The sequence below is a fragment of the Artemia franciscana genome, chromosome 18 (assembly GCF_032884065.1).
Source record: "Artemia franciscana chromosome 18, ASM3288406v1, whole genome shotgun sequence".
NCBI classification, from domain to species: domain Eukaryota; kingdom Metazoa; phylum Arthropoda; class Branchiopoda; order Anostraca; family Artemiidae; genus Artemia; species Artemia franciscana.
Window position 1 is genome coordinate 27,669,261 of NC_088880.1, and position 27,366 is coordinate 27,696,626.

The window sequence follows — 27,366 nt, forward strand, 5'->3', positions numbered from 1 at the left end:
CGCCGACCAATTTTCATCGTCCTAGAACATCCAGAAATACCGAACTCGCCAAAGCACTAGACCCCCCTAACTCCCCCAAAGAGAACGGATACAGTCCGGTTACATCAATCACGTACCTAGGACATTCGTTTATTCTACCCACCAGGTTTCATCCTGATCTCTCCACTCTAAGCGTTTTCCAATATTTCCAGTCTCCAAGATTTCTGTTTCCCTCCTCCAACCCCCTATGTCCCCAGATCCAATTGGAATTGAAAATAGAGCATCTCAGACATAACATATTTCTATATATCAAGTTTCGTTAAGATCCGATCACCCATTCGTAAGATAAAGATACCTCAATTTTCACGTTTTCAAAGATTTCCGGTTTCCCCCTCCAACTCCCCCTCAATTTTCACCGGATCTGGTCGGAATTTAAAATAAGAGCTTTGAAGCACAAGATCCTTCTAATTATCAAATTTCATTAAGATCTGATCACCCGTTCGTAAGTAAAAATACCTCATTTTTTCTAATTTTTCCGAATTACCCCCCCCCCCCCCAACTCCCCCAAACAGAGCATATCCGGCCCGGTTATGTCAGTCACGTATCTTGGACATTTGATTATTCTTTCCACCAAGTTTCATCCTGATCTCTCAACTCTAAGCGTTTTCCAATATTTCCGGTCTCCAAGATTTCTGTTTCCCTCCTCCAACCACCTATGTCCCCGGATCCCATTGAAATTGAAAATGGATCATCTGAGACATAACATATTTCTATATATCAAGTTTCGTTAAGATCCGATCACCCATTCGTAAGATAAAGATACCTCAATTTTCACGTTTTCAAAGATTTCCGGTTTCCCCCTCCACCCCCCCCCCCCAATTTTCACCGGATCTGGTCGGAACTTAAAATAAGAGCTTTGAAGCACAAGATTTTTCTAAATATCAAATTTCATTAAGATCTGATCACCCGTTCGTAAGTAAAAAACCTCATTTTTTCTAATTTTTCCGAATTACACCCCCCCCCCCCCCCAACTCCCCCAAACAGAGCATATCCGGTCCGGTTATGTCAGTCACGTATCTTGGACATTTGCTTATTCTTTCCACCAAGTTTCATCCTGATCTCTCCACTCTAAGCGTTTTCCGAGGTTTCCGGCCCCCCCCCCAATTTCCCCCAATGGCACTGGATCCGGTCAAGATTTGAAATAAGAGATCTGAGTTACGAGGTACTTCTAAATATGAAATTTCATTAAGATCCGATCACTCCTTCGCAAGTTAAAAATACCTTATTTTTTCTAATTTTTCAGAATTAACCCCCTCCCCCCAACTCCCCCGAAGAGAGCGGATCCGTTCCGGTTATGTCAATCACGCATCTAGGACTTCTTTTTATTTTTTCCCACCAAGTTTAATCCCGATGCCACTCTAAGCGTTTTCCAAGATTTTAGGTTTCCCCCTCCAACTCTCCCCAATGTCACCGGATCCGGTCAGGATTTAAAATAAGAGCTCTGAGAAACGAAATCCTTCTAAATATCAAATTATATCAAATATCATAATACCTCATTTTTTTCTAATTTTTCCGAATTAACCGTCCGCCCACTCCCCCCCCCCCCCCGATGGTCGAATCGGGAAAATGATTATTTCCAATTTAATCCGGTCTGGTCCCTGATACGCCTGACAAATTTTATCGTCCTAGCTAATCTAGAAGTGCCTAAACTAGAAAAACCGGGACAGACAGATTGGCAGAATTTGCGATCGCTATATGTCACTTGGTAAATACCAAGTGCAATAAAAACTGCATAACTGCACACGTTGGTCTTTTTAAATAAAGTTTATTAAAAAATATTTTCATTTATAAAACTAAACCCATTATTTCTCGATTTTTTAAGATATAAACAGCTGCATAAGTTTCTAGTTAACGAGTTTTGCCCAGCGATCGGTTACCACATGGAATAGATTGCCGGCACAGGTAATCCCGGAAACTCCTTCCCTTGACGCGTTCAAGAGAAAGCATAACAAATACCTTAGTGTTGGAAAATGAAGTAATTACTGGGACTAGCGGCAAATCATCATCTATGATGGAGCCGTGAAGCATGTTATTAAAAAAATCCCATCTCATTACAATTCTCTTGACATTTTAACGACTGTAAGAATTTTGAAAATCTCAATAAATAGGCTGAAGAACTACATAGGCTGAAAAAGCAAAAAAAGAATCAGACTTTGGCAGTATTTAGGACTAGAAGGACATCAATTACCTTTCACTAAGTATTTGATTTGCCTTGGAAACAATACAGATGGCAGAAAAAACGCAAGCAGAAATTTATATAGATGGAAGATAAGTTAGAGGCGTCTTGGATTTGAAAACATGCGAATAATATGAAACATGTACGAATCTGTGCGGGAAACCGATCGACCTTAAGTTAAATTGAAGTAGAGACTCAAAGATATTGCACGCGTGATTCTACAGTAGGCATATCACAAATATATAGTAAACGTCCAATACCTGATTTTCAAATTCCATTCAATGAGATTTCCATCGTTTTAGTAAAGTGCATCTTTCTCTTTGCTATAGATTCCTTTTCGAATATCTTTAAAACCTAAATAGTTTTCCTCGTTTTCTTCATCATCTTAAAGTTTCTTTTTTTATAAGAATATAAAAATAGACATATAAAAGTTTTTGATAAAAAAAAAAACATTCAAATTTACTTAGTTTTGTTATTTTTCATATACTTTTTATATTGGATCAAGTGTCTCACTTTGTCTGGAGTTTGGAGCCCTCTCTTCAGTTGATTTAACAATTAGTTGATTTATTTTCTATCCATTATAAAACACATTTGAGCTGAATAACTTAATAGCCGAATAACATTTGAATTGAGTAACTGAAATTGGTCGAATAGGTTGAATCTTTTCAAGCTTTGGTCAGTTTAGCACGCCCCTGGTTACAAATTGTTCTACTTCGTCAGTTTTTCCTCTTCTCTGCTGATATTTTTCCCTTTTTAATAAAAAATTCTTATAAAAAAAATGACTTTCAACTTTTTACTAATGGAATTGGTCAAAGATCTACTACTACTACTACTAATAATAATAATAATAACTCACTGCAGCACCAAGCCGCCTGAGGCCAACACAGCTACGCACGCTCCTCCTCCAACATAATCTTTTTAAAGCCTCCCTCTTTACAGCCTCCCAGAAAGTTCCCATTTCCTTTAAATCTTTATTTATGACATCCTCCCAACCCAGACAAGGATGACCTGCTTTCCATGTAGCCCCAGACGGTTGGCCAAAAAGGACAATCTTGGGTAATCTGTCATCGTTCATCCGTAGAACGTGGCCTAGCCATCTCAACCTTTCTTTCATTATAGCCCTGGAAAACGGGATTGAACCACATTTTTCGTACAGCCTACTGTTTGAAATACGGTCAATCAGCCGGGTACCCAGAACAATCCGTAGGATTGTTCAGCAGGTCAGTCAAGATCAGCAGGCTTCAATTTTTTCTTTTTATTATATTTAGCTGTGCCTATGTTTCTGTAACGTATTTATACTGTAACATAACATTATGACGAGATGCATTTTTATTTTTTATATGTATCCTACAATTTATATATCCAACTTTGCGAGGTCTGCTCTCTCTTGGGGGGTTAATGTTATTGTATTGTTAAGTGTACACAATAAATTAGTAAATAAATCAAATTAAACAAATCAGCATATTATATATTCTGTAAAATATCTATGTCTCTGTAATATAACACTAAAACAATTCTCTGGCTTTTTCGAAGAACCATAATGCCAGAAAAGAAATAAAGCCATAAAACGTCATAGCAAAAAAAACAGTCATAGAGCAAACGACAGATGGGAATTAAATGAGAAATTATCTGGCACACAGAATACTTTAATGATTCACGAATCTGACTATTTTTTTTTTAAAGAAGATTGAAAAAAAAACAAAAAACGCCAAATGCTAGAGGGCATTTGCGACTTCTTATTACGATTAACCAGTTTTATATCTTACAAGCAGTCCGTATTCTTGGATTACGATATATCGGTGTCATCAATAAAGGAAATAATAGCCATAATGTTTTTTGAGTCTATCTTCTGTGTATCGTTTATACTTAAGCTAAAATCTGACTTTCTTCGACTTCTAAGATGGAGGGCTTAAAACCTCCAATGAAGGGTTTTCGGGCATACAAATTTCATTGGTGTAATCCGACATTATATTTTTATCCCTCATCCTTTTTCTACATTACATTTTGATTCGTACCGTTTTCGATATAATATTTTCATACCATTACCGTTACCGTTTTCGATGATTTGAATCCGTCAAGGTAATCGACGGTTACATTTTAATCCACAATCGTTTTCGAGGGTTACAATTAACCACCGTTTTCAACATTATACATTGGTCCAAAACTATCTCCATATTATATTCTAATCCTTCACCGTTTTGGATGATTTCAATCAGCCACCGTTTTTCACCCGCCACGGTTCATGTTTCCAAATATCTACAAATTTGTTTTCGGTAATACGTTTTCATTATAATAAGTTCGGTTAATAAAAAGTTACCATTCTTAAATAAATGTCAATTGGCGATTTATTTGAATTTGAATATCTACTTGAAAACTTTTTTTTTTTTTTTTTTTTTTTTTTTTTTTTTTTTTTTTTTTTTTTTTTTTTTTAATTGCGGTTACTATTGGCTATGAATACTTTAGGATTTGGTTCAGTACTTGATTGTCTTGCAGACTTTGAAGTCTCGACTTGAATTCCTGTCTTACAGCCTCTTCCCATTCTATTCGGGGAAGACCCAAGATAGATAGCCAAATCTGGGCCCCAGATAGATAGCCAAATTTCAGCCTCAGACAGATAGCCAAATTACGGCACCAGATTCATTCGGCCTCAGATAGATAGCCAAATTTCATTCGGCCCCAAATAGATAGCCAAATTTCATCTGGCCTTAAGGACGATCTGGCCATAAGGACAACCTAAGGAGTTCAGTGTCCCCGTTTGCAATACATGAAAACTGATTTCCCTATAAAACACTGAACTGGCAGTTATCACGGGTACTAAAATACACATTTGGTATGACAAATACATAGCTAAGACTCGTACATATTAGGCAAGAAAAATGAAACAGATATGACAAAAATATATGGTAGCACCTACAGGCGGACTTGTGAACTACCAAACAAGTAAAAAACCTTGAAAGCTCTGTTTTACATTTTAACTGTAATTTAGCACCAGAATACCAATACCACAAAGTACCTAGGAGAGGACATCTATTCCAGATAAAGCCGAAAATTAGAATGAACGATGTTATCAGACACTGGAGATATCTACTATTAGACCATAAAGTGGATTCTTGGTTATCGCCACATCAATATTTTGATTGGCTGAAAAATCTACATAAACTTTTGATTGGTTTAAATTGGTGCTCTTTTCGCTTGGCACAAGTAAGACACGTGAGAATCTAGTGAGCCAGCTAGCAGTTTAAACCCCTACGGAAACTATCCTGAACAGAGATGAAATTGCAGAGAACTACGAATAATCAATGACTTTACTATAGATTATGACCAAAGAGTATGGGCAATTTATAAGAGTCGAAACTGACACTAGTGGGAGAAAATAAAAATCACCAGCACCATCTAGCATGTGACGTTTCTTGTCACTTTTTAGTTTAATAATAAGGTACAATTCGTGTAAATGGTAAAATTTTGTATTAGTAAGTGATTAGTTTCAGATTCTAGAGACAATCTGTTGTCTTTTCATATTGCGGTCCTGGCCCTCGGCACGCAGCAGGCTCCTATATATGGATTCTCATAGCCGCTTGCATTCAAACCACAGGCAGTTTGAGACAATTTGTTGTCTTTTCATACTGATTCTTTTCAAAGATGTTTTATTATAAAAGCAAATCCAATTTCTGACAACGATATCTACAAAGCTTCTAACTTTTCGTTTTCTATTTTAAGGTTTTTGAATTATTGTAATCCCTTGTTAAAACATATACAAATATTTTGTAATTACCAGTCGCCGGGTCCTGGCACTCGGTAGGATTCTATATATGAATTCTCATTGTCGCTTGTCTTCTAACTGCTAACAATTTGCTGTCTTTTCCTTATGCCGTCTTATCAAAAATATTTGATTATTAAAGCAAATTCGATTTCTAACAACGATAATTACTATGCTTCAACCTTTTGGTTATCTTTTTAAGGTTTTTGAATTGGTGTAATCCCTTGTTAAAATATATACAAATATTTTAGCAATTACCAGTTTTTTACTCTTTATGCAATTTAATGTCTTTTCATTCTGTATCTCTTCAAAGATATTTGATTAAACAATATAGTGGCACCAGCACTTGGCACGCAGCTTCAATATATGGATTCTCATTGTTGTTTGTCTTCTAGCTACACACAGTTTGAGACAATTTGCTGTCTTTTCATACTAAGTTTTTTCAAAAATATTCGATTCTTGAAGCAAATCCAATTTCTAACAACAATAATTACTAAGCTTCACTCTTTTGGTTATCTTTTTAAGGTTTTTGAATTTTTGTAATTCCTTGTTAAAATATATACACATATTTTAGCAATTACGAGTTTTTTGCTCTTTACACAATGTAATGTATCCTTTCAAAGCTATTTGACTATTAAAGCATCCAATTTCTAACAACGATTTCTACCAAGCTTCAATTTTTTTGGTTTTCTTTTTTGAGGTTTTTGTAATCCCTTTTTAAAACATATACAAATATTTTTGCAATTACCAGTTTTTTGCCTGGTTTCTAGAAAGTGCTGGAACATATCGCAATATTTTCATAGTACCTTGAGTCTTCAAGTGGATGTTGAACTGTAAGAACACCGGGATGCCGAAGTCGAGTGAGCTGTATAATTCCCTTCTTCAACAATTCAATCATAAACTCTTTATCCCTTTTGGAAAACGGATCCAGACATTTTTTTTCCAGAACGAAAACTGCAGCATCTTGAGACGTCGACTTCTTTTTGGCTGCATAAGCTTTCCAGAATAGACCTAGAATAAATCAGAATCATTTCACTCATGCACAGCAAAAATTGTGGAACCAAACACAACTAACTATAGTAAGCTATATAGCTATTATAATAAGCTATAATAATAACTATTATTAGGCTGATAATGGTTTTTTTTATATGTTTCGACCTGTTGAACCAAGCTGAAAAATACTATTTAGAGCAAAAACAGTAAAAATTGTGAACTAGTTGGCGTTTTTTTAGTTCCCCCCCCCCCCCCCTCTTTTAAACGGAGCTTGTTCTGAGAAAGAAAAAAGCAGCTGGTCTAAAGTTTTTCTGAGAAGGACTAGTTATTTTAAATAAAATAAGTTTTGCTTAAAATCTGCATTTGATGAAATTATAAACAACAGGTTTTTATAATCTTGGAAAGCAACAAAGTTAGATTATTCTTACATATATTAACTATATGATGATTGTGTTGAAAAAAAAAAAAAAAAAAAAAAAAAAAAAAAAAAAAAAAAAAAAAAAAAAAAAAAAAAAAAACCTATTAATCATCTTTGAATCTTATATTTACTTTCTTCACCATAACAGCTAATAATTGACAGTTTTAATCAAGATAGTTAATTGAGAATTGATAATATTGGTATTATTATGCCATAACATTAAACTATATTATCTTACTCCTTTTGGGTACCTAGACAAATATACATGAGACATGGAAGGCTTTGGATGACTTTCCCTTAACTGTATATACCAGTCCCAGCTGAGGGCCGAGATCAGAAGATTGGTACTTGCACTACATGGGCTAATGGTCTGTGAATGAAGGATCAATACAAAAAATAAAATAAAATAGTTGCATGGCTGGAAAAATACAGGCCAAAGTTGAGGGTTGTCACAAGTCTCTCAGTAGATGAGCTGCAGCTTTTACAAAACCCTGCACATGTTCTTTTCTTGGTTAAAAAAACTATGAAAAACAGCAAGATAAAAACTCCTTCCCTTTGGACCCATCCTAAGTCAATTCGCACCTGAAAATAGTTTTTTTTAAAGATTATCCTTCAGTTATTTCAACATTATCAGTCTTTTTTGGCAGTATCACATTTAATGAAAATTTATTGTATATGATAAATAATGAAGTTATATTGGCATTTTATTTCACTGTTATCACACTGAACCTTGAAAATAAATGAGCCAAACAAATTAGCTAAATTTGACAATGCTGTAATTTGGTGTCAAAAAATTAAAATAGCAACAATCTGCCAATTCCCAAAGACAGCAACGAATTTCAGAGGGAAGCTACATTTGACTTAGATTTAATTTGGCTGTTTAATTAATTCAAGTTATTAATTAATCTACATTATTAATTAATTTAACGTTTAATTAATATAAGTTATGACTTTAAATTATTGGGTTTATGGGTCTTATTTGTCAGTTGCCCCTTTACTTTTATAAATAAAGCTCTTTGACTAGACAAATACTAACCTGGACCAGCAGAGCAGATCGGAGTTTGAGAAACTATATCATATTCACGAAATACTGGATTTCCAGGCAAAGCATGAGATATTTGAGAGACCGTTGTGGATACTGTCGCCTGAACACTTGCTCTCAGTCTTGACAAGACGTCCATCAAGAAGGAATTGAACTGAAAAGAATAATACTTAAAACAAAAAATAAATAATATTAAATAAATAAAATAATTATATAAATAATTAATAATAATTGCTGGCAAATGAAATAATAAAAAAAAAGAAACACCTCTCCTGGCAATCAAAAAGAATTTGAACTGAAAAAAATGGATGCTTGAAGGACTGAAAAACAAATTGGCTTGTAACTGGAAGTACTGATCTCAATGTACCTCTGTTATGTTAAATCACATTATGCTAATATATAATTTGTTTTTGTGTTTATATTTGTTTTCATTAATAAGTTTAAAAGCCATTTTACTGAAACAGATTAATTTCACCACTCCTGTATTATTGTATGCTTTGGTATTTCATTAAACAGACTCTGTTATTTGAAACTCATAATTAAGGATTAATTATAAACTTAATTTTGTATAATTAAGGATTCTGCATTTAAGATTCTTCTTTCAGATTGAAATAATCTACCATTATATGGGCACCAAGGATTTTAAGCAAAATTAGGTTTTCCCTTTTTAATTCCATTACCAAATCGAGTTTTTTAGTATCTTAGAGCACATTGCTGACTTGGAACTTACATGCAACTAGTCTTACTAGAAATTACAACTATTTATTAGTATACTCGACAATAGTACAATCATCAATTATTATTAATAATTCTATAATGCATATAATTATTATTAATATAATAAATTGTTATTAATAGGGATTTCATTGAATACTCAATCTGTTACTACCTTGGGATTGCAGGTTTGAAAATTCAGTGGCTGCATATATAATTGTTTGGCATATTTTAGTTACTTTTAAACTTGTTTTTCAATCTGCAAGCATTATTTTTATTGACACGCATGAGCCCCATTTATCAACACTTTTGATTTATCATAGATATTGACAATTTAAGTAGTTTTCTTTCTTCATTGGAATGATAAAAATCACAACAATTTGTTAGCATTCGACCAATATTGAAGCCACAAGGACCCTGAATGATACAAGTTCAAGTGTTTTTTTTTACAAACAAGAAGAATTTACTTTTAATAAATCTACTTGCAACATTGACTCCCCAGGCACTACGAATTTGGCTTTCCTTAGCAAAACAAAAATTTTATTTTGAGATGAAGACTTTCCTACTATCAACATCTTCAATGGAACGGTCAAACTTTTTCATCAGCTCCACAGCAGCAAGACCAGAATTTACTGGTTTTCAAGGCCAATACCCAGTCTAGATATATAGACCTAGAATTTAGGCCTATGTTCAGCAGAAAAAAGGGACAGAAAGAAAACAGAGTACAGAAAACCTATTGACCGAGTTATGTATCTTTGGCATCCATTCCAAAAACGAAAAAAAAGACATTATCTTGAAATTTTCCAAAAACTAAAAATGCAGATATTGGTTTCTTCTTTTTTTCTAAGAAGTATATCAATAACAAAAGAGGTCCTTTTATCTCTTATGACTGGTCTGTGAAATGGCTATTATAGTTGGTGTGAACAATTTAAGATATTCTTTTGTTAAGGATGTATTTAATTTTCTTAAATTGACTGATTCATTGTAATCCCTGGTTCCCACTGCTGCGATTTCGTGGAAAATCCTGCGAGATGCGACAAACGACTCAAATCGTGCGACAAACGACGCAAAACCATCCGTTTTGCTGTAATGTCGGATGCATTGAATAATTTCAACACATACGACAAACCGCATGCGTTGATCACAGATAAAGTGCAATAGCCTTTTTCTGAATTCAGCTTAACACTCTCATTGCTTCTATAGAGCCAGTGGGGTCCACAAGTTTTCCTAGATGACCACTTATTTGATAGGTAATAATCCCAGGGACTGATGGCCCATCCTTCTGCTAACACTCCCATTTGGCTTAATACTCTCATTGCTTCAGTTTGAGAACCTGATTTGAATTCTTCTAGAGTTTGTCGTAGCGACGCAAAAGTCTGCGTTTCTTTGTGATCCTTCATCTGATTCTGTCGTACGTCTGTTCTGTCAGAAAAAAATCGTGTCGGTATTGACGCAGAAGTGGGTACCGGGGGTAAGCGTGAAATGGAGTTACAAATTGGATTTATAAATCCAATTACAGTCTTCATTCAGTCTTTGACCTATATGGATGAAAACCAGTTTATTTTGGTTGGTTAACTTACAGAGGATTATTGTTTGGATATTTGTTTCATTGTGCAACTATTGAAATTGTGTACAATGCTATATAGTGCTGTGAACAATTTGCTTTTGATAATTGGATAATTAAAATCGTGTACGCAACTATTTAAGTTGTGTAACGTGCTGTGAACAATTGGATTTTGGATAATTAAAATTGTGTACGCAACTTCTGAATATATATCTTGTGAGTATTGCTACCTGATTTGCTATTGCTTTTACTGACAACTATTGTGGCCCCGCCCACGAATTTTGATGAAATTTGATCATTTTACCGGATGATGCCAGGTGAAAGACTTGTCTTGAATCCCGTGTTGAATTTCATTTCACGGGCTAGAAATGCAGGTTGTTCAGCTGATAATATTGTAAAAATTGCTTGCGATTTTTTCAAAGGAGATATGTTAATTGAAGCAAAGAAGATTTTGTGGGCTGACGCCTCTATTACTAGGGTAACTGAGCGCCCCAAAGTGACTGATAATGTAAGTGATATGGTTCGAGCCTTTGATCTTTGTGATGAGAAAAAGATCAACCTACCTCAGTATCTGATTTTCGAGCCAGATCAGGTCCCATGTGTGCCAGGGGAGACAACAGCTACGTTAACTCGAAAGGTTAATGAACTCTACATGGAATTTAAAAGCTTCGCTGAGCACCATAAAGCAAGGTCAGTCGTGCAAACTATTCCTGATATGAAACCTCCCCCACCCGCAAAACCGTCCTATTCAGTTATTGTGAAAAATCCACCAAAAAACTTGAATAATCCTGACGCTCGAAAAGATTTCCTGGATAAAGCTTGTGGGGGTGTCAGTTCAAGCATAGTTGTTTTGAGGCCTAGGAGGGATGCATGGCAAGTAGTTAGTGCACCCAGTACTTTTTGCTGACGATAGCAACTTTTTCATCACCGGTCCTAATTTACCATCCGTCGTCACCTCTACTCAAACCCTTCTGAATAGAGTACAGGAGTGGTGTCTCGTTAACTGCATGACCATTAACAGCAAGAAAAGTCAGGTGGTATTATTTCAAACCCCTTACAAAAAAAATCAAGTTCAGCCAGCACTTGGCCTAAATTATTCTACCAATCTCCTCCCGCAGGTCGAAGTTGCCAAGTTTCTTGGTGTCCATATAGACTCCTGCCTATCATTTGCAACACATGTGTCCTATATCAGAGCCATAATTTTGCGACAGGTAAGTATAATTAATCGTGTGAATTATTTTCTTCCTCCCGATATCCTTGTAACCCTTTATTATTTTTTTATTTACCCATATATCTCATACTGCGGATCTGTATGGGGCAATACTTATCCTTCAGTTACCAATAAATTAAAATCTGCACAAAACCGTGCCGTCAAAGCAGTTTTTCGGTTGCCACGACTATATCCCACCAAGGACTTGTACTCCGATTTTGGTATTATCCCTTTTGAACAAATCATCAAAAAGTTAAATCTATCCCTTGCATACTCCGCTTACCATAAAAATCTTCCTCCCCACTTATTAACTTATTTTAATAGTAATAATTCTGAAGGCCACTGTCTCCGGTCATCCAACCGTTCCTTCATTGTCCCCAGGTGTATCTCTAGTTCCGCCCAGCGATCCCCAATTTATAAATCTATAATTCAATGGAATGTAATACCCTCCAGTGTCGAGCTATCCACAAGTTTTCGGACGCTATATAACAATGTACTAAAGTCTTGATATTCTATTTCTCTAAATGTTTGTTCAATTTGCTTTAATTACCCTTGTTTTCTCTTTTCTTTTTTTTCTTCTCTCTCTTTTTCATTTACAATTTTTTGTTGTTTTGGTCCTTAACAAGTTCGCTTCTAGGATCTTTATTATTATTGTTGTTATGTGTTTTCTTTTCTTTTTGAATAAATTGAATTGAAAATTGAATTGAAATATAACTTTTGAGAGAATTGGAAAATTAATAAACACAAATTTATATTTACATATATATATATTTATCAATACATATAAATACAGAACAAATGAAAATATGTAAAAATGTATTTGAAAATTTAAAATTGTGATCATTTGAGTGCTATGTAAATGCAGAATATTTTAAATATTTATCTAGCTGGTGTATAAATAACCCTCTATGTAATTATTTTTCATAGTGGACTATTTTAAATTATTGTTGTGTTAGGTGTAATAATATGACTCTTTATGCTCTTCATAATATCAACATTTAATCCTATGATTCATTTAAGAACCCTCATCCTTTATACTAGCCTAGAACTGGTTTCTTAATTGTATTCAGTAAAAATACCAAAGAAAAATGTGTTTTCAAAATGAAAAAAAACTAAAAACAATATTTTCAAAAAGCTATTATATGGAGGGTGAAATATCTAAGGGGGCCATTTCTTCAAACAAGACTTTAATTGCCTCTCTTACTTGGTGTAATCTTAAACTCAGCCATAGCTTACAGCACTTACATCTTGGATAGGGGTGTCAATTCACAAAAATTTTGGGAGAAGGGGGATATAAGTTTTTTTATAATCTAGGGAGGGGGAGTTAATGAAAATACTAAAAAGAAGGTATTGTGGAAAATGCAAAGACAGTGCTGGTCTTTTCCATTGAAATACATAACAAACATATTTTTATATTTTAAAATGACTAGGACAACTCCCACTCCCCCAGCCAATTGTCATGCCTCAACTTGACGAGTTCTTTCTCTTTCCTTTCTTTTATATTTTTCAGATTCTTGTGTTATAGCTACATATTTTTCAGCTCTTCAGTATAGTTTAGCCTACCTTTTTCCGATTAAAAAAGTTTGCTCTATTACATTATAATAGATTTACTGAAACTGTGTCTTAAATTAAAAGGAAATTCAAATATACTGCTCAAATCCTAAAACTTGTGTCTTAAATACCAGAAGTGAAAAAAAGTAGCCCTAAAAGTATCCTATTGAGAAGACAACACAAACATTACCATCTTTACTTTGGATAAGGAATCAAAATTCAGACTGAATTCTGATAAGTGTGCTTGTTGTGATAGAATTTGTCCTTAAACTTTAAAAAAGACCCCTGCAGCGCTTTTTCTTCCCTTGAAAAAACTGCTCTGAAAGTCATTGGCTACCAAACAAGTTCCTCAATATTGGTAAGCACAAATAGCACGCCTTTTCACAAGGACAGATGTAATAACAATGTTGCAAATCACTGTCCCATTAGCATTTCCTAAAAACTCAGTCATTCACTACCACAATTGTGAAGCATTTAATTTACAGAAGGCATTTAATTTATAAGCAGTTGACCACTCCTTAAATTTAATATGTATGTTGCCACACCTTTGAACAAGGGTGATCAGCAAAAATAGAGCCTGTCTAAAGACAGGCAACAACAGTTGCTAATAGATGCAAGAATTGACTGTTCAGTTCACTAGAATAAGCTAAAGCTCCTAAAATTCATATAAAATACCAGGGAGTCGATTTCAAAGTGATTTACAAGCTTCTCAATGCCAACTCCTGTCAAAATCCCTTTCAACTCAATCAATCTTTCAGACAGGGTTTTCATAGGTTGTATGAAAAGTGTGGTTCAATCCCACTTTCTGGGGCTATAATGAAAGAAAGGTTGAGATGGCTAGGCCACGTTCTACGGATGAAGGATGACAGACTACCGGATTGTCCTTTTTGGCCAACCGTCTGGGGCTACACGGAAAGCAGGTCGTCCTTGTCTGGGTTGGGAGGATGTCATAAATAAAGATTTAAAGGAAATGGGAACTTCCTGGGAGGGTGTGAAGAGGGAGGCTTTAAATAGATTAGGTTGGAGGAGGAGCGTGCGTAGCTGTGTTGGCCTCAGGCGGCTTGGTGCTGCACTGAGTTATTAGTAGTAGTAGTAGTATTCTTTCAGACAACTAGGCACAGTGAAGTTACACAAACAGGAAGTATATCAGAATCTACAGTCAAAACTTACTGAATAGAGCAATAGCCCAATGCTACTACTGGACAGTGTGATTTGGATGACAATATGATTTAAGGTTGTTCAACATAATTGAATACAAAAAAAGAACACATTGAATGTTGCTTCCAGTATTGGGGGTAATACTAATAAGGGTGGAGGGTTATAACTCTTGCACTCTACTCCTCCACTTGCAACAACCTAAGCTACAAAAAGAAGATTTATCTGGTAATTAGGGCTAGAGCTGTTCCTAGGATTGGTGGTGCCCAAGGAAAAATCAATTACAGTGCTCATTCTGACTCAAATATAATCAAACAAAGCTTAATCAATGTGGACAATCCTTCAGATACACTGCCAAGAGCAGCTAGCGTGGTTGCCCTTCCCCTCCTAAGAAAAGCTTGGCCAGGGGTCCAACAGTAAAATACTGAACAAGCCATAGGCATAACAATTTCAGAATGAGATGTATGCAAAACAAAAGGCAATATCCTTCACAGGGCTGTTATTTCTTGTTTATGGTCTTTCTAGCTAAGCCACTATAAAAGGGAACTTTAGCTCCCCATTGCCCAATTTTTTCCATGTACCATATTTTTTTTTTTACTTTGTCACTAGTTCTTAGGCGTTAATTTTGGAATTTCGTAAAAACAAAAGCTTAATTAAAAGTCTATTATGGATTGGGACTCTAGTTCCCATGTGGAGAAATGGAATCAATTTGAGCAATATTCATAACTCATGTTTGTTAGAGCTCTGTCAGGGAGAACTGAAAAATCTATGGGTGCTTACCTTCTAATTTGGACAGAGCTTCAATACTTTTAAATTTGAGAATGGTGACGCCTACAAAATAGAGCCTCTCCTAGCACAGTTTAAAAATGTGCTAGTCTAAAGCAGTACTCTCTTTGCTAGACTTTTTTTCAAAAGCAGAATGATTTAGAAGGCAAAAGTGTGGAAAAATACATTATTGAATTCAAGAAAATAGCCAAACCTTACCTTTGCAAAGAACCAACCTTTGCAAAGAATCAATGAGATGATTTGTGATCAAATTACTGTGTCAGATAAGAAACATCAATAAGACGTCAATGTGTCAATAAGAAACCAGGGAGAGACTCTTGGCTAAACGAGGATTCCTTAGCTGTAGAAAACACTGTAAGAGAACAAACAGCCCAATAAACAAGCCATGCCCAGTTAAAGTCCTTCAGTGGAAGTAAATTTGTATATCTACCAAACAGGAAATAGATGCTATTACTTACAGTTCACCCTCCTGAAGTCAGAGAGAATTCACCAAGAGCAATGCCCCAAGAAGAAAAAATTCTACTTCTGCTGTGGGGCATATCCAGCTCAACATGTTTACCCAGCCAAAGAAAAAGTTGCTCCCACTGCAAAAAACCAAATCATTTTGGAAAATTCAGAAGGAGCCAGATTGTGGATGAAGAAATCCAGAAAACAGGCACAATCATGGAAGAAGATGATATAGCATAATCAGAAGCAAGAGAAGGATGAAGCAATTGCTACCCTTTTAATAAACAAAGAGCTTCCTGTTTGTTTCGAGCTAGATACAGATGTCCAAGCTAATATCATCCCTAAATCAATCTTTGATCAGCTATATCTTAATCCCAAAGCTCTGAAGACTCACAAACCATCATGGTTCCAAAGTATCAGCTATTGCAACCTACAATTTACCATACAGTCACAAGTACAGTTAAGCTGTCATCCACAGATTCTATATTGTTGACTCAACAAAAACTCTCATCATTGGTAAGAGGCCAAGCATTAATTAGGAATTGATAAAGCTGATCCTCAATGCTGACTTAAGCATACCCATGGCCTGTAAACAAGATGAGCATAAAAAAGTCCTTGGTGTATTGGTTGTCTGGAGGGTGAATGCAACATACTTCTGAAGAATGATTTGGTACCAACTATACACCATGCCTGAAGAGTTCCTGAAGCACTGAAGAGTAAACTACTGCAGGAGCTGACATGCATGGAGAGGGATAATATAATCAAAAAAACAAATGGACCCATAGATTTGGGTCAATTCAATGGTAGAGAACAGGTGGAAGAGTTCATTTATGTGCAGATCCAGAAGATGTAAACAAATCCATACAGCAGCAGTATTACCTAATACCAGCTCTAGAGGATGGAACATAAAAATTCCAAGTGCTATTGTCTTTGACAAATGTGATGCACAATCTGGGTATTGGTCACTTGTACTGTCTGAAAGTTCATCTTACATGCTGACATTCACCACCATGTATGGTAGATGTCAACTTCCAAGAATGCCATTTGCCATAATTTCAGCTAAAAAGAAGTTTCAGAAGAGAATGGAAGGAACATTTGAAGGGCTAAATGGGTTCAGTTATAATTGACAACATCATGGTATCAGGGGTGCAGCTGGATTTTGAGTTGGGAGGGGGGGGGGGGGTATAAGGAATGTTCCAACAAAACTGTCCAGTGTGCCAATATATGCTGATAAATAAGCCAAATAAAACTAAAACATAAGCATAACCCCAAGGTGTTAGCTATTCACACCAACACCTTGCAACTTTGGGGGGGGAGTCGATTCCCCTCCCCCTTTTGCTGACCAAAACTGCAGAAGGAATTAAAGTTTAGTAAGGAAAAATACAAGTTTAGTGTTAACAATGTCTGTTATTTTGGACATATCATTGGAGCAGGAGCAATGAAGCTTGATCCAGAGAAAATAGAAGCTATCAATCAAATGCCCAGTCCTCAGAACCAAGAAGAGCTTTTCACCCTCTTAGGGATGCTGAACTACCTGGGAAAGTACATACCTAACTTGTCCCCTCAAAACAACATCCTCTGTGAAATTGCTAAGCAAGAAATACTCAAATGGGGCCAAGAGAATGACAAAGTTTTTTCTGAGCTTATATCTTCCAATGTTTCAAGCACATCATTCTTTGACTATACTAGCAAAAAAATAGAATTGAAAGCTGATGCCTTAGGCCATGGCTTGGAGGCTCATCTTTGCTGCAGTGATAAAATTGCTGCCTGTGAATCTTGAGCACTGAATAAGACTGAACAAAAGCCTTTGCAACTTGAAAAAGAGCTTTATACATTTGTCTATGACTGCAAGCATTTTCACCATTGCTTGCATGGAAGTTGTTTAAATCTTGTCGCTGATCATAACTACTGGAGACTACTGTCTCCAAACCAATCAACAAAATCCCCCCTCAAGTTCAGAGACTCATGTTGCAGCTTCAACATTATGACTGCCACCTACAAATTTTGTCCAGGATTAGAAATTCCTATTGCTGATGCCCTCTTAAGGCTGCACTTACCAGACACAGACTACATAAATGTAAAAGGAAATAGATGTATATGTACAACAAATCATCAAATACATACCAGTAAGTGACAATAAATAGGCAGCTAATAAGTTTGAAACAAATGAAGGCTCCCAGATGAACTCTAGGGCTCCCAAGATGTCTTGGGGCTATTTTCTGTATGTTTTGATTTCCATAAAAAAAATTTACAGAAGGGGGCATTTTAAAAGTGATTGAGAAACTGATTAGAGATTAAAGTCTTTTTCTAATGAAAGTATTCTAAGGATAATTTTTCAGGCTCAATTGTCCAAAAGAAGTTTTATGGGGAGGGAGGACTTTCAGTGAGGATGGAACTGTCTGGAGGGAGCTTGACAGGAGGGTGTACTTTACTTTGGATGAAAGTTTTCAGAGGAACTTCCAGTAAGGGGGGATATTTCATGAAGGCTGAGCTAGATTTACATACATTATTTGAAAAAAAAGAAATTAAATAAAAAAAGAATTTTTTTTTAAATGGAAGTAAGGAACAACACTAAAACTCAAAACAAACAGAAATTATTCTGTATATGAAAGGTTGCCCCCTCCTCAATACCTTGCTCTTTATGCTAAAGTTTGACTGTTTGTCCCAATTTTTAAGCATAGCCACTGAAATACAGGAGCTCTTTAATTAGGACAGTAAACTTTTTTAAAAGCGCTGACAGCTTTAGTATAAAGAGCAAGGTATTGAGCAGGGGGCAACCTTCATATACAGAATAATTTCTTTTCACTTTGAGTTTTAATATTGGTCCTTACTTTCAATTCAAAAATATACAGTGAAACAAGAAGAAGGATCAGTGATTAGAAGGAAAAGGAAACACCTTTCAGGTTGTTCACAATAGCCTACTGTCCTGATGATCATCAATGCATAACCAGGTCAGTTTTATGACAAGATAAATCTCCCATCAAGTTTGTTAGAAATAATTTGACATCCTGATCAGAGGGCTATCAAAAAATTAGTATGGTACTGCAATATTTTAGATGCTACATGTACACCTCATTCCAAACACCACTAGTAACAAACATAACAAACAAAATAGATCTTATGGTAATTACTAGGCCTTCAAAGAAGGGACCTAGTACTAAGACCTGTACACAGATTGGAAGAGCTATCAGGCCATTTGAAAGGCTTAACCAATAGGCAAAGTTGGTGTAAGAGTAAGACATGGGTTATTAGTGCATATAAGAAGCAAGCCTAGTTTTTCATTTTGTATGACTTATGAAGGTAGTAAATTTATAAGAAGTAGAGGATATAGGGTAAAGGTAAACTGATGATTTGACAGTTTCAAAAAAAACTTTTTTCTACTCCAACAGGTTTTATTTAAAGACTTTTTGATTAAAAAGGGTTTTAGTGTGTAGGAAAAACATCTACAAATCTAACTGTTTTTAAAAGTTTTATCAGAAAAGGGTACAAAACTCTGATTTTCTTAAATTGGAGCATTTTCACCTACAAATTTGACAGAACAAAAAAGTTACATATTTTCAATGTAAGCTGGAACTCAATTCAACATGTGTTGGAATACTTGTGGGCAGATCCAGGTGCATTCAACATACCTTTTGTTTTTACTTTATATTATTTGCTTTATTTCTCTTCAACTTTTTTAATGTGTAAATATATAAACAGTATTCAGAAAGTGGAAGCTAAAAACTGAAAACAATTGGCTTAAATATAGGGATAAAATTGGATAATCAAATGGAGTATAATTGTGTGACCTAGGTCTATGATATAATAGTATGATATAAGCATCTCTACAAATACTATCAGGAATAGCCCACTTCTTCTCAGCTTTAATGGTTCAGCATCTTTGTTGGGAAAGTCCAGAATTCTTGAAATATACAAGTCCTACTTAAGATTATTAGAAGTTTGTGACACAAAGGAGTTTAGCATGTTTTATCAGCAATTTGGATAGGATCTAAGAAAACAGGAGGGGATTTCAGGAATTTCGAGAAGTTTATTGTCACTAGGCCTATATATGACTTAGTGTAACTTGCTTCCATACATAAATTCTAAGCTATGTCCAAAGGGCATGATTTGGATTAGGGCAGTCTTGATAGGTGTATGACATACTTCAAGGATTGACTGGTCATAAATATTAACACCATTAAGGGAATCTTACCAATTTCATCAACACTACATATAAGAATGGTCCTAACAAGGTTCCTTGAGGAATTGCATGCTAATTAGGGAGAGGTTCAGAGATAATATTTGCATTTTACAGCTTGGGATCTATTTGAAAGAAAACATGTATAACATTTACTAAGAGAGTGTCTTCTTCAAATTTAGTATTCAGTGATAAATGACAAAGGCTAAAAATAGGAACTTAGTATGATGCCAAGTGGCAGTTCCTCAGATGATGAAAAAAATCTAGCATCAAATCAGTGGAACTAAGATTTAAAAAAAAATGATGTTTTTTTCATGTGAAATATTACTACAAACAATAATCATCAAACCCTCTTGTTGTTACAAAAGTATCCATAAATTTAACAACTATGTAATGTCAGAGGACTCTTGAATTTTGACACCAATTGTTCCTAATCTATTTTACATATTCATTGAAGTTTTGACAGAGTCCTCTACATTTCAACAGGGCCTGTTCCTGTCTGTTGAAAATCTTGACAAGGTTACTACAAGATATTCTCATGAAACAAACCTCATAATAAAAACCAATATTTAGATTTGAATTTGGCTGAAGGAACATTTTTAGTTGGTCTAATATTCTACTGCATCAGACAAGAATTTTCAAGTATTGGAACATAGTTTTGTCCATTTAATATTAGCTGCCATTTTGAATTAATTTTATTGCAAAAAAAAACAATGTAGCTACATTTTAGTGAAGATCACATGAATCTTGATGTATTGGTAGTGGTACTAAATTTTTTTGCAAAAAAAAAAAAAATAATGAAGTAATGACATTTTGAATATTTCATAGCTAAAAAATTGTTAGAAGCTCTTTTTGTATCAACAACAAAAAACTGATTGAATTGATTATTCTTTTCTTATCCAAGTGTGTTGGATATAGTTTCCACATTTTAAATTGTCAAAATATAACAACAGCTTCAAGGGATGGTGTTCCAAGTCATGACTAGGCATAAATTTCTGGTTTTGAAGATTGCACTGTCAAATCATTGGTGCCTTTACCCCTTTAGAATTATAAGTGCATGACAGTGGCAAGCCTTGAGCCTCCTTGTGTATACTTTTATAAAGGTAGGCTAGTCAATAAAAGTTTGTAAATCAGCTAAGATTGGTTCTAGTTATTGCTTGTTGTTTGTCTTAAAAATGTGCGGGTCTTTCAAAGGGCTGAAAGAAGAAGATGTAGCAACCTGCTATGCTTTTTGTTTGATATGCTGATTGTGCTTATGTTATGCTTGCATTTGTACCATGCTTATGCCTTACTTATATGTTGCTTAGTTTTGTAGGTAGCACAGGTCATTAAATAGTAACAATACAAATATTAGAAGGAATGGAGTGGACATAGGTATTTCAAAATACCTTCCCTAATTCATCAAATATTTTACAATAGCCTAGGTTACTTGTCTTGATAATGTAGAATTTTATAATCTATTTTTATCTGTTTGTGAATGCTGAATGGTAACCAAAGTAAGTAGGCTTAGGCTATTTCAGAGTGTTATTAAAAAGTTTCTAGAATTTTACATTAAGTTCCAAGCTGATACAAGGATATCTTGATAACACCTTCCCAATATATTTTTGGCCCTGGGTTCATTCCTGGGTGCTTTATTTGGTAAAATTCTAGTTAATTGACTTCTTGCTATCTCAGAAAGGGTTTAGGTTAGGAAAATAAAACTTTCAGGGAGGGTCTACAGGCTAAAGTATGTTCAGGGAAGGTATTTTAAAGTACCCACCTCTACTCCTTCTCCCTATAGAGGGCCCTTTTGCCTGCATGACATGTCTATACATATTAAAATTTTGACAAAACAACAGTTTACCATAATTTTCAGTTACTAGTTGCTTTTTCTCTGCCTTTAGTCCTTAAAATGCAATTCCTGTTATTTGAGAAGAATTTTGAGCCATATCAATGTTTTTCTTCAAAATTTAGGAAATACATTTGCATATCTTTAAAACATTAAAAAATGTAATTGAGCAAAGTTATGAAGCTGAAAACAATTTTGCTGTACTTCAATTAAGCAGAAGATCTATTTTGAAAGGTTTCACTTATATAACACACATATTATTAAAGGTTATAAAAGGTCAGGGCCCTCTAGAGGGAGAAGGAGTAGAGGTACTTGCTTCAAAATACCTTCCCAAGACAAACTTTAGTCTGTAGATTCATCCCTGAAAGTTTTATTTTCCTAACCTAAACCCTTTCAGAGGTAGAAAGAAGTCAATTAAATAAAATTTTACCCTTTATTCTACTAACTTAGCAAGAGTTGCCTTCTTTTTAAGATAACAATAAACCCTTCACCTGAAACTTTACCCCAAATGGGATAAAGAAATGACTCAACAGCTTAGAGGAAAGAGCAGGTTCATGAGACATGGTAGGCTGAAGAGTAATGCTTTGCGAAAAATTGAGATCAAGGAGGACCCTGTACAGCTGTTTTAGTTCCATATAGGCTAGCCTACCTTGATGCTGTAGAAGTAAATTACCTTATTAATAAAATAGCTGGGGCAGTAGGCAATTGGATTATAGACGCATTTGGAAACAAAAGCAGACTAACCAAATATTTGGGATTTGCTCTGGGAAAATTATGGAAATATGAGTCTAGAACAGCTAATTATTTGTGCTCCAACGCCTAGAACCTCTTATAAATATTCTGTTTCATCTAGAATGTTTGGTCAAGATTGCCAAAACTTTTCGGGACTAAAGTGTCAAATTCAGCGAAAAAGTGACACTTTTAGTGTCCTCCTAGAAAATTAGCCAATATACTTTAAACGTTGACAAAAAAGGCTTTAAATGGTTTTCTCACAGCTCCAGGGCCAGATTTACGTTCTCCTTCTTCAAGTAGAAGCAAAGCGGTTCTTCAAATAAGTAAAATCCCATGTAAAACCTCAAATCGCCTATTACGCGATGAAGAAAAAGAATTCAGTACAGTTTCTCGGATTCTCTCGAACCTTTGGTTGTACTAGTTATTCTTCTTCTGAAAAATCAGTAAAGCCTTGTTTTTATTATGGCGTTTTCCGGCACCAAAGCCGGCTTTGCCACTTTTTGGAAGACAGTTTTCATTTTCGTCGTTTTTGCCAAAAATTCTAAAGCGCAGTCTTATTTCAGGAACTGCAGAAGACTTGGAATTATTTGTGCTGCGTTTGCGGTGTTACAGGAACGTCAAGAAAAGTTGGAGTAAAGCAAAGATGAACGACAAAATGTGTTGTTTATTTTTTACGTTTTCAGCAAAATGTCTACTCTGAACGGTGATAAAACGAAAACGGCGATAAAACCTGTCTTCACTATGAGCCGCCCCAGCCGTCTCGGCCGGAAAACGCCATAATGAAGACAGGGCTTAAAAGATTTGCGCCAGCAGAACACAAATACGATGTCTGTCGCTGCCGACACGGCTTAAATGCCGTCGCTTCCTTTTTTCCTTCAGTAGCACATCAGATCTTCTGCAAAATTTTGTCGACCATTTCCCGCAGATTGATATCAAAAAGCGAATGAAACGCGCTTGGACTGGAACGTGCTTCACATCCTTTTCTCCGGGCTTTCGCCAACACGTTTGGTGACACTGCTCTGGCAAAAGCACACAACCACAGCGTTATTTCATCCAAACATTAATGTATTCATGATATCAATTAACTTAGAGATCAAACTTGATAAGGAGAGAAATAATGAGAAGACAAATATCGCTTGTTCTGTATGAAGCTTATATATTCTTCAAAAAACAAAGAAATGTCAAATTCTTTGCAAATAGTGACAAGACAAATATCACATGTGCTCAATCAAATGTTGAAATAAAAAAGAAAAATCCCTTAACTTTTGATGTTCTCATCAATTGCTCCCTGTCACATAAATTAGAAGCTATTATTTATAGGTTGAAGATATCAATCCTGAAAAGACGCCTTTATTACTAGCAGCACGTTATTTGTTGTCAACCGGCAGATTTTTTTCGAGGAATGTTGCCAGAAGCTTTCAATTGTCAGTGAAGGTATTCCTGAATGTCTAAAAGGTGAATGGACATCATACTGATCCACAGACCTCATAAACAAAAGAGGAAGAAGAAATGTCAGAATTAATTTTGTTCTGTTATGTTTAGGGCTGCGAGTCTTTCTCACAATTTTGAATAAATAACGATGTTTCTAAGAATGTATTATGCGAAACTGCGAAAATGTCTCGTAATTTGGACTCATCATTCACCAGAACCCTTGTTTCACAAAACGCAGTGTATCCCAACCCTTTTAGATAAACCACCTCTTTTAAGTCAATACCTGTTTAACAAAACCCCCACTAAACTTTACCCTAAAGCAGCCTAATACTGATTCAAATTGAACCGATTGTAATTCATACTTGCTCACCTTATGTTTGGTTAAATTGTCTAAACAAGGGTTCAGTGAAACAAAGGTTGATTTAAGGTCCAGTTAAACAGGACCTGCATTAAATGTGGGCTGAGTTGCACGGGAATTGTGTTTCATAGAGACTGAGTTAAATGAATTTAGTTGAGATGAGCTCAGTTAAACACAGACTCTAGGAAGCCCCTTCAAGGCCTTCTCAACCAAAAAACAAGAAAATTAAGTGTGAAGTTGGCTCTTAATTTTTGATTCTCAGTGCCACCTATAGAAAATTAAATATATTAACTCTTTTATAGGAAAGAAAGATAAAGGAGTTGCCTTTCTCTACTTCAAGTTTCAACTTCAAAAGTAAAATTTAAAGCTCATTTTTTATTTTTCTATTGGACTATTTATAATGTTCCTAATGGGACTTAATTCTTGATAACGTTCTAGGCTAGCCTAAATGAAAATTTTTACCAGTTTACAAAGTAGACCATTCTAGGCCTTGGACTAGTTAGATGAAATCTAGTTTAGGGGTTCCTTGCTAACTTGGACATTTGGTGAATGAATCTAAGGCTAAAGATGTGACTCAGGAATGTATTATGAAGCTGTTATGTTTAACTTGTTGTTATTTCTAGGGGTTAAAAGATTAAATAGCCTACGTGTTATCCTTGTTATTACTGAATAAAATATTTTGCCTTTGGCTAATTTTCTGTTTTTAATCTTGGTAAATTTTCTGATTAACTTAGAATCAAGATGGGTAAGTAATAGACATAGCTAGCCTAACTCTAAAGATCTAATTGAAATTTGATCCTGAATCCAAATTTGACATCAGGCTAATTTAAATTGCAAATGAAATTAATCCCCCTGTAACATTTCTTCCCTTTTCTGTTTCAATAGTTTATTAGAGACCCAAACTTCTACAAACAAAAGCAACAATTAGCAAGAAAAGCTGGGTGTAAACATAATTAACTTAAATAGAACATTTCACCTTCTTTCTTTTCATGATTTATTTTTGTTTCAACTTCAAGTGCTTGCCAGACTGATTTGGAAAATGCAACTTGAGGTGGTGGTACAGGTCTGTGATGTGCTGGCAAGTGGCTGTGTGCTGCCACTCATTCTGGTGGTGTCCTGTTTCACTTACTGATTTGTGATAGTTAAAGGACTTCTGCCTGGTTGGCTATAAAGACTGGCTTTGCCAGTCAGAGTTGGCAAGGAGTTTGGGTATGACTTTTGTGGTTGGGGTGGGTTGGGTAGGAGCTTGAACTTGCAGCAGTGCACTATTCCTGTTGGCTTATGTGACAAACTTGATTGAGGTTTGTTTATCTGACCTATATGCATAGGGTGGTTGCCCCATGGATGGTATGGTGTCAGCAGCACCTATTTGTTGCCCATTGTATATTGTGGATGAGACAAATTTATACCAAGGTCTTATATCCCTCCTGTTTTGTCTGAAGGTGCCTCTGCTTCCAAGGGAGAGGTTGTAGGATCAAGGGGATTTATTGTGTTTTTTCCAGATGGTTGCTTTTTCCCATTTTGAGGCCTCAGAAAGTTTGACCCATACTTTTTGGTTTGGGTTGAGCTCTGTTGCTGTCCTTGATCCTTCGTTGTAGGCTATGCAGTTTTCTACTTCAGCTGAAATTTCCTTCTGGATTCCATAAATGTTGAGCTATCTACCAGTTTAGGGTGTAGGGCTTGTGGTAGAACTAGTAATGCTGAGTGCAGCTGTCTGCTCATCAACAGTTGAGCTGGTGAGTATGCTCTGTCAACTAGGGTGTTGTGGAATTCTAGTAACATCATGCATGGGTCTATCCTGCTATCTGATGCCTTTGCCATGATGTGCTTGGCTGTTTTGACAGCCTTCTTGCTGAGGTCATTGCCTGAGGGTATTGTGGACTTGATGATAGATTTTTAATGTTCTAGCTTGATGTAAATATTTTGAATTATTGTGATGAAAACTGTGGGTTGTTATTGGCTGTCATCTTTTCTGAAACACCATGGCATGCAAAATGTGCCTTGAGTTTGCTTATTACTTGGAATAAGGTGGTTGAAGTCAACTTGTCAATCTCAAACCATTGGCTGTAGTATAAGGTGTGTTGATAAGGTATTCTTGACCTCTAGAATAGAATAGGTATTTCCATGTTAATTAGATGATCTTTTTGTTGTCTCCAGTGATATTTGACCAAAACATGACAGTTCTGGCTCTCTCCTATGTTTTTACAATTTCCAAGTGTGACAGTTGGAGTTGCCTCAACATTTCTGACCTCAGTGCTTTGGGAATGACAACCCTCTCCCCTTTGAGAATGAGCCCATTGTTCACAACCAACTCATCTCTGTAGTTCCAACAAGGGATAATTGAGATGAGGGATCTTTTTGGTTTTCAGGCTATCCATTTTCTATAACTTGCATCAATGTGCTCAGTTCCTCTTCTTGGAGCAACTCCTGTCATATATGCTCCATTTTTTTTTCTGTGATTGGTATCAGTTTGAAGAAAATGTGTATGGCTTGTTCTCCCTCACTCTCAGCTTCCTTATCCAACTTAGGGAGGTGCAAGCAGGAGAGTGTATCTGCCACAGGTATTTCTTTTCCTGGTCTGTAGTGGAATGTCAGGTCATAAAGTTGGATGGCTAACATCATATGCTGTAGCCTTGGTGGGGTGCAGTTTATTGCCTTGCTAAGGATAGCTTTCATGGGTTTGTGGTCTGTTGTAACATAGACTTTTTGACCAAACAAGTACTGATGAAAGTTTTTGCGGGCAAACAATATGGCCAACAACTTTTTCTCCATCTGAGAGTATTGTCTCACTGAGTGACGTGGAGGCAAAGGCTACTGTGGCTCCATCCATTACAAGCTGGGTGCCATCTCCATGCTGGGAGGCATCTGTTACTACTTCTATTAGTTTTGCATGCTGACTAAAGTAGGCCAGGTTCTTACAAATTGAGTCCTGGATTGTTTTTGGGCAGCTTCATGTATACCATCCCATTTCCAAACCTTAGCTTTCAT

At 35.6% G+C, this 27,366-nt stretch overlaps 1 protein-coding gene and 1 long non-coding RNA gene across 14 annotated transcripts in view; one reads left to right on the forward strand and one right to left on the reverse strand.

The window, feature by feature from the left end:
• Positions 1-22,710, reverse strand: part of LOC136038829 (SCY1-like protein 2) — an 80,853-nt gene extending 58,143 nt beyond the window's left edge. For 3 of the 5 annotated variants that reach the window (XM_065722241.1, XM_065722240.1, XM_065722237.1), the window contains exons 1-3: positions 22,531-22,692; positions 8,420-8,579; positions 6,779-6,983 (exon numbers count right to left, since the gene is read on the reverse strand). In XM_065722241.1, the coding sequence (XP_065578313.1) occupies positions 6,779-6,983; positions 8,420-8,564 (350 nt within the window). In that variant the 5' untranslated portion in view covers positions 8,565-8,579; positions 22,531-22,692. Of the gene's footprint in view, positions 1-6,720; positions 6,984-8,419; positions 8,580-22,530 lie in introns of those variants that run through there. The other 2 variants (XM_065722238.1, XM_065722239.1) reach the window with 2 other exon arrangements.
• Positions 22,711-24,275: 1,565 nt separating this feature from the next.
• Positions 24,276-27,366, forward strand: part of LOC136038832 (uncharacterized) — a 78,838-nt gene continuing 75,747 nt past the window's right edge. Inside the window, exon 1 of one of the 9 annotated variants that reach the window (XR_010620319.1) lies at positions 24,276-24,732. This is a non-coding gene — a long non-coding RNA (uncharacterized LOC136038832). The remainder of the gene's footprint in view (positions 24,733-27,366) is intronic. The other 8 variants (XR_010620324.1, XR_010620318.1, XR_010620322.1 and 5 more) reach the window with 8 other exon arrangements.